Source organism: Festucalex cinctus, chromosome 4 (assembly GCF_051991245.1).
Source record: "Festucalex cinctus isolate MCC-2025b chromosome 4, RoL_Fcin_1.0, whole genome shotgun sequence".
Lineage (NCBI taxonomy): Eukaryota > Metazoa > Chordata > Actinopteri > Syngnathiformes > Syngnathidae > Festucalex > Festucalex cinctus.
This window is the reverse complement of record NC_135414.1, coordinates 17397178-17414619: the sequence shown is the minus strand read 5'-3', so window position 1 is coordinate 17414619 and position 17442 is coordinate 17397178. Positions and strand designations below refer to the sequence as shown.

The 17442-nt window shown below is 41.2% G+C and overlaps 1 protein-coding gene across 3 annotated transcripts in view; it reads right to left on the bottom strand.

The window, feature by feature from the left end:
* Nucleotides 1-17442, bottom strand: part of dmxl2 (Dmx-like 2) — a 38745-nt gene that overhangs the window by 2258 nt on the left and 19045 nt on the right. The window contains exons 26-55 of one of the 3 annotated variants that reach the window (XM_077519392.1): nucleotides 16893-17003; nucleotides 16599-16768; nucleotides 16155-16252; nucleotides 15895-16060; nucleotides 15311-15575; nucleotides 15018-15220; nucleotides 14492-14863; nucleotides 13926-14108; nucleotides 13556-13852; nucleotides 12392-12583; nucleotides 12230-12306; nucleotides 11873-12003; nucleotides 11287-11532; nucleotides 10885-11067; nucleotides 10547-10621; nucleotides 8519-8709; nucleotides 8246-8379; nucleotides 8072-8157; nucleotides 7778-7979; nucleotides 7348-7465; nucleotides 6419-6484; nucleotides 5728-5814; nucleotides 5300-5421; nucleotides 4568-4706; nucleotides 3225-3285; nucleotides 2985-3112; nucleotides 2823-2900; nucleotides 1506-1597; nucleotides 1386-1438; nucleotides 1083-1300 (exon numbers count right to left, since the gene is read on the bottom strand). In XM_077519392.1, coding sequence (XP_077375518.1) covers nucleotides 1083-1300; nucleotides 1386-1438; nucleotides 1506-1597; nucleotides 2823-2900; nucleotides 2985-3112; nucleotides 3225-3285; nucleotides 4568-4706; nucleotides 5300-5421; nucleotides 5728-5814; nucleotides 6419-6484; nucleotides 7348-7465; nucleotides 7778-7979; nucleotides 8072-8157; nucleotides 8246-8379; nucleotides 8519-8709; nucleotides 10547-10621; nucleotides 10885-11067; nucleotides 11287-11532; nucleotides 11873-12003; nucleotides 12230-12306; nucleotides 12392-12583; nucleotides 13556-13852; nucleotides 13926-14108; nucleotides 14492-14863; nucleotides 15018-15220; nucleotides 15311-15575; nucleotides 15895-16060; nucleotides 16155-16252; nucleotides 16599-16768; nucleotides 16893-17003 — 4544 coding nt within the window. The remainder of the gene's footprint in view (nucleotides 1-1082; nucleotides 1301-1385; nucleotides 1439-1505; nucleotides 1598-2822; nucleotides 2901-2984; nucleotides 3113-3224; nucleotides 3286-4567; nucleotides 4707-5299; nucleotides 5422-5727; nucleotides 5815-6418; nucleotides 6485-7347; nucleotides 7466-7777; nucleotides 7980-8071; nucleotides 8158-8245; nucleotides 8380-8518; nucleotides 8710-10546; nucleotides 10622-10884; nucleotides 11068-11286; nucleotides 11533-11872; nucleotides 12004-12229; nucleotides 12307-12391; nucleotides 12584-13555; nucleotides 13853-13925; nucleotides 14109-14491; nucleotides 14864-15017; nucleotides 15221-15310; nucleotides 15576-15894; nucleotides 16061-16154; nucleotides 16253-16598; nucleotides 16769-16892; nucleotides 17004-17442) is intronic. The other 2 variants (XM_077519393.1, XM_077519394.1) reach the window with 2 other exon arrangements.

The window sequence follows — 17442 nt, the reverse complement described above, 5'->3', positions numbered from 1 at the left end:
GATGTCAATATAATCTGCTCATGACTTTCAGAATCAGTAGTGCTACAGCTGGCGTATTTAATTTAAACTATATAAACAACAGATCTTTTTTTTTTTTTTTTTAAACCCATCAGATTTTAAATTCATCCTCCCAAGGCCAACGAGCTGATTGGTTAGTTAGATCAAAACCTGTTACAGACAAATTCAACTGGCAAGAATTGTCTGCACACATTACATTTAATAATCAGCATTTAATTCTTGTCATTTTTTGCATACTAATAATAATCGTTTCTATTATTAGTAATCTATAGTTGCTACATGATAGTGTTGATTTTAAGAGGTGGATTAAGTGAGGTAAGGCCGCATTTAAGGCCGAGGTACCAAAGGGGCCTATCGCAACTGGTCAGATTAAATAATGCATGGCAGTAAATTCTGTCGAGTAAATTTGACTCTTAAACTGAGTCTATTCACTTCATTTATATCGCACTTTTTCACCTTACAAGGCCCTCAAAGCGCTTTACATTTTGACTACCCATTCACCTACTGATGACGCAGCATCAGGAGCAATTGGGGGTTCAGTATCTTGCTCAAGGATACTTTAACGTGGTCACAATGGCATGAGATCGACCCCACAACCTCTGGGTTGGGAGACGACCACCATACCACTGAGCCACCCATGCCGCCCCCAATTTTAGTATTTTTAGTGTGTACAGAGAGAATTTTGCCTATCATGAAAAAACAAAATAAATTCTAAGTACAATTTGCAAGGAGAGATTTTGACTAAATTTGACTAGTTTATTTTGTATTTTTTAAGTTACACAAGGGTTGAGGAACAAACTCAACACTTTTCGAGCTTGGGAGACTGCCACTGCCACTCCTACTATTTGGTTATATCCAAAAAGAGACCAAAATCATCATTTTTGGTCTCTTGGAGTTAGGATAATTTCAACTGACATGAGCGATATCCTAACACACAGCAGGAGTTGCATGGCTCAGGGAGTAGATCGGCTGTCTCCCAACATGAATTTGTCAGTTTGTTCCTCAACCCTTGAGTGACTTAAAAAAAAAAAAATAATAAATTGAGAGGAGCACTGGCGCGTCACCTTCATGTTGCCCTCTGCAGAGCCGGTGACAAAGAAGTCCTCGAAGGCGTCCAGGGCCAGCGCCTTGATGGCGGAGTCATGGGCTTGGAAAGTGTGGAGCAGCTGTCTCTGGCGGATGTCAAACACGCACACAAAGCCCTTCCTGCCTCCAGTGATCAGCAGCTGCTGCTTCGGAGCATACTGCAGCACAGTGGCCCCGTTCTCATGACATGGGAAGGCTAATGGGACAGAAAGGACCAAATATAGACAACATTAGGGGATCATTTAACATAGGTGTTATGTTGAGCTGCTTGGCTTTCTTACCATGGACCATGGTATTGCTGGGCGAAATCAGAGTGTCCCACAGGCACACATTTCTGTGGAAACACAAGATGAGTTGTGTCACTGTGTACCCAAAAAGCGAAACAACAACTCCATGCTGACCTGTTGTCATTGGACTGTCCGGCTGTGGCGATGAGGCTCGAGGATGTGATGAAAGCAAAATCGCCACAAGTCTTTGTGTGGCACTGCCAACTCTGCCGGTGAGATCAGACAAAGTAGACGTTTTCAAGTGTACTTGTACCAGGCCTTCAATTTTTTCTAGCCATGGATAAGTATGACATTTTCATTTAAGAAGCGGAAGTTAACTTTTTTTGGCTGGACTGAGACTGTTTCCTACTAGCTATATATTGCACAATATGCAACTAAAACTGAAAATTTGTATATTATCAGTCCCACCTTTTCTGGAATTAAAACATAAATCTTCTCTATGACTGTAAAAGGCTGGCAACCAGTTCAGGGTGTACCCCGCCTGCTGCCCATAGTCAGCTGGGATAGGCTCCAGCACCCCCCCAACCCTTGTGAGGAGCAAGCGGTTCAGAAGATGGATGGATGGATCTTCTCTATGATGAACAGTGGTTACAGTTACTTCCTTGTCCGCCGACCTCGCTCACTCTACCATCGAAAGGCAGTTTGCAATGGAAGAGTCCAACCCAAGACCCGTTTAGGACCGCCCCCTCATTTGAATAACGCATTTCATGCTAACAGTGTCTGCAGCATGAAATAAATAAATACGAGAGCAAAGCATTTTTATTCATTGATATTTCAATTGATTTATATATTTATTTTTGTATTTATAATAGGCAGCATTTAATTTTTGGAATATATTTTTATATCCATTTTTATTTTAACGCTTAATTATTTTGGCATTTTTGTTCCTCCATACCACAGAGTCAAATACATACAAAATCGTCACATCAAAATTGTCCATTTGCTCCATTGAAGCGCAGTAACCCTTAATTGCCTTGTTTCATAAACGAACAATATTACAAGATATTGCTCCCTTGTCCAAAAATTGATGAACATTGTAATCTGATGTTAAGTCTACAATGAAACCCATTTTACCAAAATTTTATGAGCCAATCAAAGATTTTTGTTTTTTTTCTGTGCAATATGACTTCATTTGTAATAACGGTGTCCCACAGGCTTCAATTCTGGGGCCTCTGCTGCTGTTTTTATTACACTGTATCTTCTGTCCCTTCCATCTTAAGAAAACAGTGGTGGTTGTTTAAAAGTGCTCTCTTAAATGTTGAGTTGAGTGATGGGCGTCAACGTCCTGACTGCATGGTTTGCAACGATAAGCTGAATCATCAAAAAATCATTTCAACTTTCAATTTCGATTCGGTGAATGCGCATAAGAAACTGGTGGGTTTCGCTTCATCCAACTAGGCTAAGAACCACTTGGACGTGAGGTGAACTCACCAGGTAGGGTTTGGGGTTGGATGACGTCTGGTTGACTTGCCACAGACTGAGGAATCCCTCTCCGTCAGCGACTCCACACTAGAGCAAATCAGTGCAAGCTCGTCAGACAGACAAAACAAAAGGGAATGTCACGTGTGAGTGTACATGCGCTGTTGCGCGTACTTTGTTGCCCTGGGAGTTGAAATAGAGTCGAGTGACTCGAGCGTTGCCTGCTTGTCTGAAGCAGATGAGCTGCTGTGGTCTGTTCCATTCAAACATCCTCACGCTGCCATCCTGGGCTCCTGTCATGTCTGACACAAACACACGCACACACAAGCTGAATGATTACCACATTTTGGAATGACTGAATAGTGTGCAGATCCATCCTCAACTACTGTGAGAGCACAGTGACAAGATACTTACAATACTGATATATGGGATGGGACGTCATTCTCTTGACATTATTGAGATTCCTCTTCATGATCTGTAATGACAGCAATGCATAATGACAAATGGGGCAAAACCCTCATCTTGCAAACCCGTTTCCCCCATCATGCCATCTGCATCACACAGCACACATTTATCAACATGGCTGGAACAAGGAGAACCCAGTCCGCATGTACGTGTGACGCAAAGCTGCACCTTGGCTGCACGACTGTGAGAGCGGCCGCTATCTGTGTTTCTGTATCCATTTGAGCCATGCACACACACTCACTGCCTGTATCAGCCTCCATAGACTCAGCAGGCCAGCTGTTTAGGCGGCACATCTTAGTTTTCATCCACATTGATAAGAATTGAAAACAAAAACTTCTCAGGAAAGGTGGACTAAGTCCTATGAAAGTGCTGCCATCTATGGAAAGCTGCTAGCATTTATTCAATATCCTTCATAGCAATAACTTTAGTACAATCTTATAATTCACTCAAAACAATTTTTCAACGATTAATTTTTCAACTAAGCACAATAGGCATGAGTCATGCACTAGTAGCCTCCTGGACCAACTAGTAAAATTCTCACTAATTGTATATTGTGTACTCGTATGCCCAAGTTTTTCTACTAGTGTGTACACGGCATACGCTAGTGGACAAATATTACTTGTAAGAAACAGTGGCGAGGACAATGGACCTTTTGACGGATGTCAAATAAATGCTCAAACGACATTTCATATTTATTCTATTATGCATTATTTGATATCTTGTGCTCAATTTTCCCTCACGAGTAAGCAACATGTAGTACATGGGGAAAGCAGTTATTGGATACCAAACTTAAAGTGACAGTGTGTCGGATTTAGTGCCATCTAGTGGTGAACTAATAGCATGGTGCCTCAGAGAGACCACACTAATTATTATTTAGTGTGAGTGAGTAGCCTGGCGAGCAGGCGTTAGCGGGAGCAGCGAACAAGATTCTCGCAAGAACTTGTTGGAACGGCTAACAGGAGTGGCTAGCGGGAGAAGCTAGCAAAATATAGCGAGAGCAAAGCAGAGGGAAACAAATGAATCACGAGACTCAGGGACGGCCACCAGCAGGGCCCAGCTGCGGAAGGTAAGCAGCGGTTGACCCACTGGGTCCGACACTAGCTGAAATCACCACCAGGCTAACTAGCACCTGTGGAGCTGTCAGGTTTACACCATCCTCTGTGGGGTTTCTACGTGTACTCCGGCCTTCGCCCACAGTCCGAAAATATGTGCATGAGGTTCATGAAGACAGTTACTTATACATAGATGTGAATGCGAGCAGTGTATGTACGTATGCGTGCATGAACCCGTACCACGCTTGCGCCCATGCTGGTCTGACCACTTCCCAGCCACGGCATGGATGCAGACACAGGGATCTGTGGTGGTGCAAAGGGACCAGAACTAGCCTGGGCAATGTTGGTGTGAGATGATTTGTAGTCAATGTCATCAGAGCTGTAGAAACATACAACATAAATTTACAATTCTAACCATTACTGAGTTGTTTTTTTTTCCACATTAACTCATTCAAACCCAAAAACATATAAATACGTTTTTTAATACTTTTTCCTTCCCTACCAAAAACGTATTTATACGGTTCTTTTTTAAATGTTTTTTCTATGCTAGAGCACACAGAAGGCTTTGATGCAGCTTCTGACCTGAAAAGGTCGCGTAAAGCAATGGTAGTTATGACAAAAAAAAAAGAAAAAAAAAAAAGGCCAGCAGGTGGCAGCAGAGTATAAGAGATCAACCAGGGCTATGTTAAAACAAGCTCTTTTCCCCAGTGTTTTCAACAGGTTTGTGAATAATAATGAAAATTGGCTATATTCTAATGCTAGTTGCTGCAAAACGGAAAAATATACTTTTATTTTAACATATAAAGGAAGAGACTAATCTTTCTTTTGGTAGGTTCCATGTTTTTATAGCAATAGAACACAATATTCTGTGGGCCTTACAAAATCACTCAAAATCCAGCTGCTTCAGTGAAAATAGCTGGGAGTTAATGAGTTAATAACGTAGCTTTAAGGAAACATTAAGATCAATCAGACCTGCGTGACTCTTTATCAAAGTCCTCTCCGATCCAGGTGTAGGGTTGAACAGCCACCAGCGTTGACACATCAACTTCCTGGACATCATGGGTGGAGGCCAGCACTATTTCATTCGAGTTAGCCTAGCAAAGAGTGTGAGCAGGTTCGGGAGAGACATTTTCAAGAACATTTGTGAAAAGCAGTAGCTCCAATTAATATAAGTATGGTACTCTGCTTTAGCTAATTTATTCAAGAGCATCAATGGTGTCTGGAGGTTTATTTCTAGCGCTCTACTCATCACACTTGAAGCAGCTTCAGAGTTTTTGAAAGATTTTAAATATCTTTATTTTCAAGAACCCTAATAATTTCCAATGATATCCATCAGTGGAGCTTTTATATTTCCCTACTATAAACAATAAATGCATTTCACCCAGTTTCACACATTTTACCTTGTTGATTGCAAATGCCATGATGATGTCAGACTCCTTGTGAATGATTTTTGCTTTGCCACCTGGATATCCCATGTCTGCCTCCACCTGTACACATCAAGAAAGTAGACAAAAAGAAGGTTCAACTGTGAACATTTTTAATCCTTTTTACACAAATTGTTAGTTAATCAAGAAGGAGGACGTAGAAACCAACTCGGTTTCAGCCATCAGAATATTTTCTAACCACCACACATGTGAAAGCAGCATTAGAAGAGTCGAGTTCACAAGAAACAAGTAGTTTGAGAACGTTCTGACACAAGTACCCGTGGAGAAATAGAGTGAGAAATGACAGTGAGCATGCACGTTAGTAAATACATTTTGTGTGCCATGTGCTTAAGAAGAAAGCTTGAATTCCGTTTGAAGTCAGTGAGAAACATAAGGACATCCATCTGTTAATGGTAGGGATTGGATGTGAGGTTACGAAAGCACAGACATCCCTGTAGGGGGGAAAGATTAGCCTTGACTAGATTGTATGCTTGAATAACTGAGCGCAGTCATTATCAAGCCAAGCTGGAGAGGAGACATTAACCACAACCAGTAGTTAAATATATCTATTTTTAAATGTTACTCCTTCAAGCTTTGCTATGTAGTGACTACCTTAAACAGTCAAAGGGACAGACAAAGCCAGCCTGGCGATACTCGGTCATACTACCTTGTTGAAACCGCTACCTCCAGCTACGCCGTTTGGCCTTACATGGTCCATATGGTTGTCTACAGACTACACCACACACATAAAGAAATAGAACACACCAACACAACACAACACAGCACAACACAACAAAACACAAAAACATGCACAGACACACACAAGTAAAATAAAACATGGAATGAAAAATGAAAATCAAAAAAGGTGTTCAGGAAATATGCTTGAATATACTACACTGGATGATGAGGCCAACTCATCAACATGCAAAGAGTGTGCACTGTGGAACACTTATCTGATAGTTTGTGTCTAGTTGTGTAAGCACACAGTAATGAGCAGTTCCAGACAACACAAGAGTTACTTCGCTGTCACATACTTGAAGATGTCTCAGAAGTCAAAGCAAGGATAGTGTCAATATCAACAGATAAATGCTCAGGGCCTGAATTACTAAAGGTTTGCACGTGCAGTTTGATTGCTCATGCTAAATGATGTGGAAACTGATCTACTGGTGCGCCCCGGATTGTGTCTACCAAAAGCGCAAAATTGTAGCGTAGTTCATTTTGTGGAATCTGTCAAATGTATATCCAAATACATTAATTTAGCACATACAATTTGATTTATCAAACCTGAGCCAAATCATTTGTTTGTTTGTTTTTCCAACTATGCTTTTAGTTATTTTGTTAGTTTCATGAAATAAAATATCTTGATGGGAACTGAATATTTGAATCTAACAAAGTTGTTGAATTAGCAAGTAAAAAAAAAAATAAAAATACAAAAAATTGTGTCCTCACTGACGGACCCAGGCCCGGAGAAAGGGCAAGTTCCAACTTCCAACAGTATTTCACTTGCCCCATAAATTTTCTTTCATAAAATAAAACAAGAACAAAATTTAAAAAAATGCACAATATCAAAATAAAATAAGAATGTAAGCAGCTGACCTCGCTCTGCTTCCTTTTCTTGGTGAAGATGTAACGAATTAAGGTCTCCTGAAGAACTTCCTGTTTGACCAGGAAATGCCACAAGCGGCGAGCTGGAAAGGACTGATGATTTTTTGTCCTGCAAGACATGAACATTTAAACATGTCAGAATGTATGAATTCTCAGATTCTCTCAATGCTGCGTAAAAAGATATGATATTTGGATGCATGAGAGTGCTCATAATTCCTAACATTACGTCAAGAAGTATTTCCTCCAGAGAAAATGCATAAAATATCAGATATTCCCCTATGCAGTAAATATGAGTGTCTAAATCATGTACTGATGTTCAAGTAAAGATGCAGGCATTACCTGCATGATGTTTCTGTTTATGGTCTGCTCCGAGCTCAATGTGCATGTCAGTGTGATTGATTTACTGTACAGGAAGTCTTACTTGAAAGGAGTGTTGTCTGGCTCCAGCATGGCCTTGTGTCGCAATATGGCAGGACCGCCCCCGGCGCTGAGGTCAGTAGGGTAAGTGTTAATGTAGTTGGGGGGCGGACCGTCAAATTTATTCATGGTCTCCAACAAAATATGTTCCCAGTTCTCGAGGGTCTTCAACACAGCGTTTGTGAAAGGCGAAGTGACTGGCAAGTCTGCAGCAAAAACAGCACACAAAAGGATTCATTTTAGTGAGGTGAATATGCTACAGCTAACTGAAGATTAACCTAATCGTGTACGCTTGTACCTGCAAAGTCAAGGCCAGTGATAGGGAGGAAGTTCTTAATACTGTTATGAAACAGTTTCACCATGACCAAGCGGATCAGAGCCCAGCTAAGACGCCAAATAGACAGCGTGCAGGATTGTTAAAATCGAAAGCGCAGCCTCCCAAACGATGGGCTAGAAAAGGAGCAGAGCTCACCTGTAGGAGTTGGGGTCAGAGTGCTCGGTCATCTGTGTGTCCGAAAGGAAAGCGTCATCATCATCTTCATCATCCTCTGCTCCACTTTCATCCGAGTCACACAAAGCATTGCTGTCTGACAACGGCAGGAAGGGCTAAAAGGGGAAAAAGAATGCACGCTATTAACATCACATTTCATTAGTTGGGGTGCATGAAAGCAAACATTTTACTTCATGACAACAACCTCATTTTATTGACTGATTCTTAATGTGAAAAAAGCAGCTAATGACTTACTTTGGCCACAAAATAGTCCCACATGCTCAGCTCTGGGGGAATAAATTTCTCCCTATAAGTGGGTCTCTCTGCGGGCAGCGGTGGTGGGGCGGCCGGTGTCTCCTTCACAGGGCGACCAGGTACCAGCATCCTCATATTAAATCTGCGCCTGTATCGGTCCCCATCCTCAGCTGGGGGCTGAGGGGGCACCACTGACAGACAAAACAAAGACACATCTTTCAGATTTTAATTTCATCACTTTGCTCTAGTCGGCAAAATGCTGGATAAGGAGGATCTGAGACTTTGCATCACTCTAATAGCAAAAATATCCAGAAACACATCATGAAGTGGATTGCATCAGCACCCAGAACACAGCAGAGGACACATCCAACTGGCAATATGTAATCTGTGCAAAAATACACTGTACAAACATTCAGCATACATTCATTTGGATTTGCACAAACCTTCACTATTATCCTGCAGGACTATCACTGCCATTGCACCAGACAAAACAAGACAACACAAAGCAGAGTTGACAGAGCAGTTACTACACACACACTATTGTATTAGCGAAACTTGATGCAGTATATAAAAAATATAGACAGCGACAACAATGGTGGTGACTTTGTGGAGGAACTCAAATAATGATGAAAATGTCTGTACTTGTTTTTTTTTTAAATAGCCTACGGCTGGGTGATATGGTCAAAAAATAAAATCTCTTTTTTTTTTTCCCAGTCATTCAGGACGATTACGATTTTAATCTAATAAACCCAACAAACATCTAAAGGTGTCATTTTTCTGTGCTTTTTTTTTTTTTTTAAACTCATTTGCTCCCAAAGACTTATAAATCCGTTTTTTTATGTTTGAAGTGTCCCAAAGACGTTTTTTTTTCTTTTTTTTTTCTTTTTTTTAATTAATGCTAGAGCATACAGAAGGCTTTGAAGCAGCCTTTCAATGGCAAAGAACGGTTGCAGAAATGGTAGTTATTACACAAACAGCCAGCAGGTGGTAGCAAAGCAAAGGCGCTCAACCAGGGCCATGTTGAAAAAAAGCTCAATGACAATTCTAAATAGATTTGTGAAAATTGATTAAACTTAGCTATATTCTAATGCTAATTGCTGCAAAACAGAAACACATAGAAATACTAGACTTTAATCTTTCTTTTAATAGGTTCCATGTTTTTATAGCAATAGAACACAATATTCTGTGGGCCTTGCAAAATCAGTCAAAATCCAGTAAAAGAGCTGGGAGTGAAAGGGATTGCTTCTGTGAAAATGGCTGGGAGCGAATGAGTTTTAAAGGTGCCATTTACTCAAAAATAATTCCTGTGCAAAATGTTAAGACAATAATGTAGACTGATTGATTCTAAATCAGTTTTAACAAACTTAACATTCATAGTTAGCAAAATTAAAACTCAGAATAAAATCTAAATGTCACAAAATATAAGAATGACACCTTTCAATAATGCAGAAGACAAAATTCAAATCCAATTCGATTTTCAAAATGACGATTAATTGAACTAATTCCATTTATTGCCCAGCCCTAAGATAACCATGTGGACTGTACGTGTCTATGTGTTTGTGAAATGGCATTAACTGTGCTCAAAAGGTCAGAATTTGCTCATTTATTAAAATGCTTCCTGGTTGGATTTTAAGAATGCCTCTACTTTGTTCTTCAAATGTTCATCTCCACTTGCTGCTATCTCTTACTTTTAGCGTTTAAATGCCAGTCAGTATCTTCCTCCTCCACAAAACAAAATCAGAACACTGAGGAGTGTGAGTTTCAGGTAATGGGTTTAAACCACTGCCACTCAGTGAATGAATCTACAAGTCTACAATGAAATCATTAGCTCTTTTAAAAAAAAAAACAAAAAAAAAAAAAAAAAAACAAAAAAAAAAAAAACAATCATTAGCTCTAATAACGTTCAAACTACTGGCACACACACTATCATACGTTGTTAACGTCAAATGATGAACACTCATTAATAAAGGCTAATTCAAGAGTTTTGGGTCCACTGCTTCATTACTCTAACAAACCCACAGGATGTACCTGGTTTAGGGTTAGTGTCAGAATTAGTCTGTGGGGGATCAGCTTGGGCTCCTGCACCTTCCTTGCTTGCCCCAACTGTTGTTTCAGCGGCACAACATGGATGACAGCATGAGTTGAGCACAGAGGACATTGCACGCACATGCAACACGCACACACGCACACAAACATATGCTGTTGGCTTATCAATAAACTCACTTCAAATCACACACGGCTGTTTGCAATAGACATTCAGTGCTAACCACAGGACAAAGAGAAGGGGTGGGCGTCATCAGCAACGGTGCAAACCTGTACATCTACCATGCACTTCAATCCTGCAAACCACCAGCTTTGTTACTCACAGCTGGTCTTAGCTGCTGGCGCCACAGTGCCCGGCCCACCTCCCCGTGAAACAAGAGGAGGGCACTGTTTGGGACACTGGGTTTCATAGGGAATGGGTTTGGGGTTTTTGGTGAGGCTGCCCTGCTCAGGTCTTGGTGACTCCTGAGACTCCTCTGGCCTGGCTGCCTCAAAATCAGCTGGCGCTGGGACACAGGGCAGAGTGCACACTCACACAAGACACTACAACAGCATCTTCGGGAGGACATTGGGCTGAGTGAACTTTTTTTTTTTTGCACTGATAGAGAAGCATTACGATGGGGGAGACGACAACAAAATGAGGCTAGGACATGTACGAGTAGAGACAGAAAAAGAAATCAGACTAAATGAATAGACAGACACTAATAACACATTTCGAAGTATACCTGGTGGAGCCTCGGGCCTCTTTGGCTTGATTATGACTTTGGCTCCTCCTCCAAAGACTGCGGCCCACATGCGGTTGTTGAGAGGATGTGCGGCAAGGCGGAAGAGTTCATTGCTGTTGTGAGTGCCCAAGCCGTGGATGAGCAAGGCTAGATAAACAGCCATGACTGCCTCGCACAGCAGCACGTTAAGTCTCGGCTGGTCCTCCTCCCGGGCAGACGTCAACAGAGAAATCAGGGACGACACACCTGGAGAAACGCAACACACATACACAACATTACCAAATATCATCATATCAAAGAACAAAAAAGCAGTCTCGGCATGATATAAAGGCAATTCACAAAGCATTAACATAATGAGCAGGGTCTGTCTTTCTGTTTCCTTCCCAGAGGCCATGAAGCTCCTATTATAGAACACCATCTGCCAATTTGCATAAACACAGACGTCCTGCTTTGCACTGCTTCCTCTGCTTGTCATATTCTCTTGATATCATGTCGTCGATGCTCTCTGATTGGCCGTTTTATTGACACTCAGACTTTTACTTCCATGGTCACAACTCAATTGGAGTACAAGTGCAGAACTTTTTACCTGGCCACTGAGCAGGAGCTGAGTTTGGAGTGATATGTTCCTCTATGCTTTCTGTGCGGAGTCGTTTCCTCTCACTGAGCAACAAGCCCTGGTACACCATTCCGGTAAACTGGTTGGCCTCTGTCTGGCTGCTGCAAAGTCAATAAAAAAGTATGAGTTTTCGTCGGGAGTGAAAAGGACCATTACAATAAATCCCTTGTAATTGGATCGACTCTGACTTGGCATTATTGTTTATCTCACCACAGTCAAGTCCCAATACAATTGTTAAAAAAATAAATAAATCAGAAAGGCACTAAAGCTGCATATAAAAAAATATGCCAGTAAACAAAATGCACAAGAGGGAGAGTGACAGAGTACCTGTAACTATGGCTGTCACACAGTGCCTGATAGATGCAAGCAGACAGAGACGCTGCCAGTGTGTGCAGGGCATTTACCTGAAGCAGAGGAACACAATTAATTTGCCGACATTTCAATCAACTCATGCAAATGACGCTGAAAGACTCGGATTAGATTTCTGACCCGGTCATCTATGACATCTGGATGCGGCGGAGCCTCCATGAGGGTGATGGTGTGCAGGATATCGTGAATGTGGTTGCTGAGATGAAGCACGGGATTGGCTATGACCGTTTTGGTGGGGGCGATGCAGGCCGAGAGTAGAGGCAAGGTGGTTGGGAGGGGGAGGGGAGATTGCAGCTGCTTCACTGTGATCTCCTGTAAAGGAAGACATGGGGACTCTTCATTTATTGTGCCAAGAAGAGTGATAGGCATCAATCAAGGTAGATAGCATGAGATGCCTAATCCATGCATATTAACTCATTCACTCCCGGTCATTTTCACTGAAGCAACCCCCTTCACTTAATTAAAAAGGCTTTTTTTTAAATCAACATTTTTAAATTTAAAGAGCACCTGTTATGTGTACATTTTTCAACATTTAATATTATGAGGACATCAACATTTTTTGATCCACTGTACACACAGTTAATTACTTGCAGAATTTAAAAAGGGGGGGGGGGGGGGGGGGACTCCCATAGTTTTTGAATGTCATACGCAAACATTTATTAAATGCTTTACTTTAATACATGGAGTTATGTTTATTGCTCAAACACAACCTGTGTTACGTTTAAAGTAACGTTCAAAATTAATAATGTGATTAATCTGTGTTAATCTGGGTTGCTTCAGTGAAAATCGCTGGGAGTGAATGAGTTAACTCATTTTCAGTGAAGCAACCCCCTTCGCTCCCGGCTGTTTTACTGGATTTTTGACTGATTTTGCAAGGCCCACAGAATATTGTGTTTCATTGCTATAAAAACATGGAACCTACCAAAAGAAAGATTAGAGTCTCTTCTTTCATCAGGAAAAAAAAAAGTATATTTCTATCTGTTTCCGTTTCGGAGTAATTAGCATTAGAATATAGCTACTTTTCATCATTATTCACAAATCTGCTTAGAATTGTGGGGAAAGAGCTTGTTTTCATCAAGGCTCTGGTTGATCTATTATAGTCTGCTGCCTCCTGCTGGCCGATTTTGTAATTATTACCATATTTTTCACCAATTTTCTACAGTTGAGAGACTGCCTTCTGTATGCTGTAGCATTAAAAAAAAAAAAAAAAAAAAGTCTTTGGGATACTTAAAATAGAACACATCTATATGTTTTTGGGAGCACATGAGAGGCATATGTGGTTACCTGCTGGCTCTCCTGCAGTAGGAACAGAAGCTCCATGCGTACAGAGGTGACTCCTCCTCCCTTGGCTCCATGGAGGCTGCAGTAAGAGAGGAAGACCCTGAGCAGGGCCTGGTTCTTCCTCAGCCAAGCCTTGCGCCTCTCCGAATGCTGCTGCTTAGCTTGCAGGCGCCGTCGCTCCATTTGGTGACGCTCGTAGGCACCAGCATCTGTTCTCTCCAACATGTCATCCGATATATCCACTGACGCTGCTCGTTCCGCCCAGTGCTCTGTTTCTGACTCTTGCTCCTTGCCTTCTACCTGCATATTCAGAAAAACACATTTAAAATATAACTTGTTTCACACGCTACATGAAAAATGTAAAATACGTCACCTTGTAGTTGCAGATGTTATGCATGGCTGCAATCTCCTTCTCGAGCCAACTGTAGAGCTGAAAACGAAGTTTACCTCCATCTACCTCGAAACCCGTGGCTAGTGTGCGCAGCTCTGTCATTAGGATTTTTAGACAGGCACGGAACTTCAGCTGCTCGGCTATCACATCCACCTCAGACTCACCCTAAAACATAAGAAGCGCAATTATCACTTTCGTGCTCACGATGAAGCGTTACATCAAGCTCTACTTGTTCTTAAAATGATTTTTTTGCATACCTATAGATTACATTTATTTTATTCAATCATCTAAATTAGAAAAATGTCTTCTCCATTTGCAAAATTGTGAACTGTACCAGTTTTGTCAGAAGGAATGACATTTAACTACAACTTCAGTCTTCAGCCATTAAATCTGTGCTCCAGTTCGAAAATGTCCTAGTTTGCTCCACTACAATGGAGTTAATCTAAAGTTCAATCCATTACATATTGAGTACGTTTGGATGATACATTTGAATGAGTTTCACTATTTCCGTTACAGAAGCATTATAAATAGTTTGAAGGTACTCCAACCTGTGAGTCATCTCTCTGCAGCTTTGAATCAGAATTTCCCTCCACTTTTATTTCCGTTTCAAGTTTCTTCATAGTCAAACAATCATCATCGTCATCTTCATCCTCGTCTTTGTCATCCCCCCAGTCAAGCTTTAGCTCATTGTCCTCCAACTTGCCTACGGGCTGGCTCCAGTCCATCCCACCTGCACTTTCATTTCCTCCCCATGCGGGGGGAGCAGATGAAGTCCAGTCTATACCTGTGCTCTGTTCCAGTGGCTGGCTAGAGTTTACATTGGCCTTGGATGAAGCCTTGCTGAGGGGAGAGGAGCCTGATTTCTTGGTTACTTTGGGAATTTTGGAAAGTACCTCCAGGGCCAAAACTGGGCAGCCCACCTGCAAGGTATCAGATTAAATGGTCAGTTAGCCGCCGTCTAATCCTTTGTTTAGCATTTTTTGCAGATTTACAATTTGAGTCATAGAAATGTACAATTTTTTGTGACGATAACAGAGGAAGTGTAATGGTGCGAGTGGTCACAAGGGAGCCCACCTTGAAATGTGCATTTGCTGTGGTGAAGAACAATTTGCGCTCTATGAGGTTGATCTCGTCAGCGCTGCTCTTTTCTGCAGTGAGACCCACTGTGGTCGCCGTACCCTCTGAACTTGCAAAGTGCCGCCGGATGATGAGCGGGTGAGTTCTTAGATAGTTGTAGAAACTAAACACCACGGGGTTGCAAGATTTGACCATCACATCTAAGACACAATGCAAAAAAAGGAAGGGAGAGATAAATATGTAAATAGAACAAAGTACACATTGATTAATGTTAGTGTGAACCAACTCACCAGGGTTATCATCATCATCTTTGGGGATGCGCTCTAAGAGTGTGTCCAGGGCTTGGGTGTAATCCTTCATTATCCAGTATGCTATGCTGCGCAGGAAGGGGTCAGGGTGAAGTCTAGAACAGTGATAATGACTTCCGTCCCTGTTACATCCAAGGACCTTCTCATACAGGAGGCCTTGGCAGGTGGATGAATTCTCAAAGTCTGCTTCATACAGCCGAGCGACTATCATGGCTAACTGGAGATCCTCCATCTTCTCCATCAACACCTACACACCACAAAAGAGTATATTGGATATGAGATGAAGATTAATTATACATCTTAAATGCAAGTTTCGGTGTGTAAGAACATTTCTTTTTTGCTATCTATGTTTTGGCTATATGGCATGTTAAACCTTGGTCAAGGAACGATATGTGGACATTTACCGAATCTTATCAATATAATTTGACTTCTTCGTGCTGCAGAATAATCAGCTATCTCAGAAACAACAAGAACCTCTATTTTTAGTAATCCTTATAAATATGTTAAATACACTGCACAGAAATGCAACTATTTAGTGAATGTAAATATGTGAGAGTGGTTCACACCTCTATCGCGTCTTTGAGTGAACCAGCCAGCAAGAAAAAGGCGGCCGACTGTTCAAAGCGTTGCTTTCCAAGCAGAGAGAAAGCATTTTTTAGAGCTGCCTTTCGCCAACGGTCTTCACCAAAATTATTCTTGAAAAACTGTGTCATCTTCTCGTCATGTTGGGATCTGAGAGAAACAAATTATTTAATAATTTAGTTAATTTTTAAACTACAACAAAAAGAAAATAACATATATGCAAGACAAAAAAAAAAAGTCCTACCTGAACAGCCCCCACAGGACAGCCTTTTTCTTCATGGCCAGGTAGAAGAGAGCAGCATCTAAGGGGTCATTGTGCCTTTGGAATGCAGCTTTGCCCAACTGAAAATACAGGAAGATATTCATTACCAAAAACAAGTTCATAATTTACAATGGACTGGTAGTCACCATACTGCCAGTCCCAAATTTAGCTTTATCATTCAAGTGTACAATATTTCTTGAAATTATATTTTGTGACACAGCTTTCACGTCCAATGGCATTTGACATCAAAGTGTGTTGTTTTGCATCCTTTTAGTTAGATTGCACATGAAGATTAAATAACAGGAACTTGAAGGTAACGAAAAACATTTTGGGATTATTTCAGTGATCAAAACTGTTGAATCAGTAAATTAAACTATAATTGTTCAACTTCGTACCCTGTTCTTATAATTCAGATCTCTAGGTTACCTTCTCCACCATTTTCCTTAAGGTGTTGATGTTGCGTATCCACCAACCAACACCAACAGCTCGCAGCTCAGACCACTGGGGGTCACCTCTCTGCATGGCCGGAATCATATTCAGCAACTCCTCCTCTGCCTCAGAGTGAAAGGCCCAAGCAAAGTGGCATGTTGACAGACCTAACAAGAACAGATCGAGCAAGAAGATGAATCATGGGGGCATAAAAGAAACTGCCGGGATTAAATGAACTGCAGAGTTTACTGCATTAAATAAAAGCAGTGTCAAAAACAAAGTTTTTTTTACCTTGGTGAAGAAGCTGCATGCGGTAAAGTGGGGGCAGAGAGGTGAGCAGGCAAGTATGAAGACGCATGGCCAGCAGGTATCTCAGTCCACATTCATCCAGAGCCTCACCTCCTACAAACACATCAGGTAGCTGTCAACTAGTGCCACTGTTATTCCTTGGATGAGGAGATATCCTTATTAAACACTTAAAAAAATATCCTTTAGTATTATACAGTTCATGCGTTCTTGTCACTCTGTTTCTCTTGTCCCTGAACCTTCTTACTGTCTCTGTGCTGGAACAACTTGCTAATGTCTTCTCCTCAAAAGACTAAATAAACAGGATGACAAATTACAGAATAAAAGATAAGGAAAAGTGCTGTTAGTTTATACACTTTGAGCAGCAGCATCAATCCTATTTATCACAATGTTTTGATGGTTGAAGATTACCTATGCTCAGGAACACACAATCAAGAAAATTCATACTTAGTATGATATTCAGAACCTTTCACCGACTTACCAAGAGTATTACTTTCTGACAAATAACTAGGGCTGGATATCGATTTTAATTTCT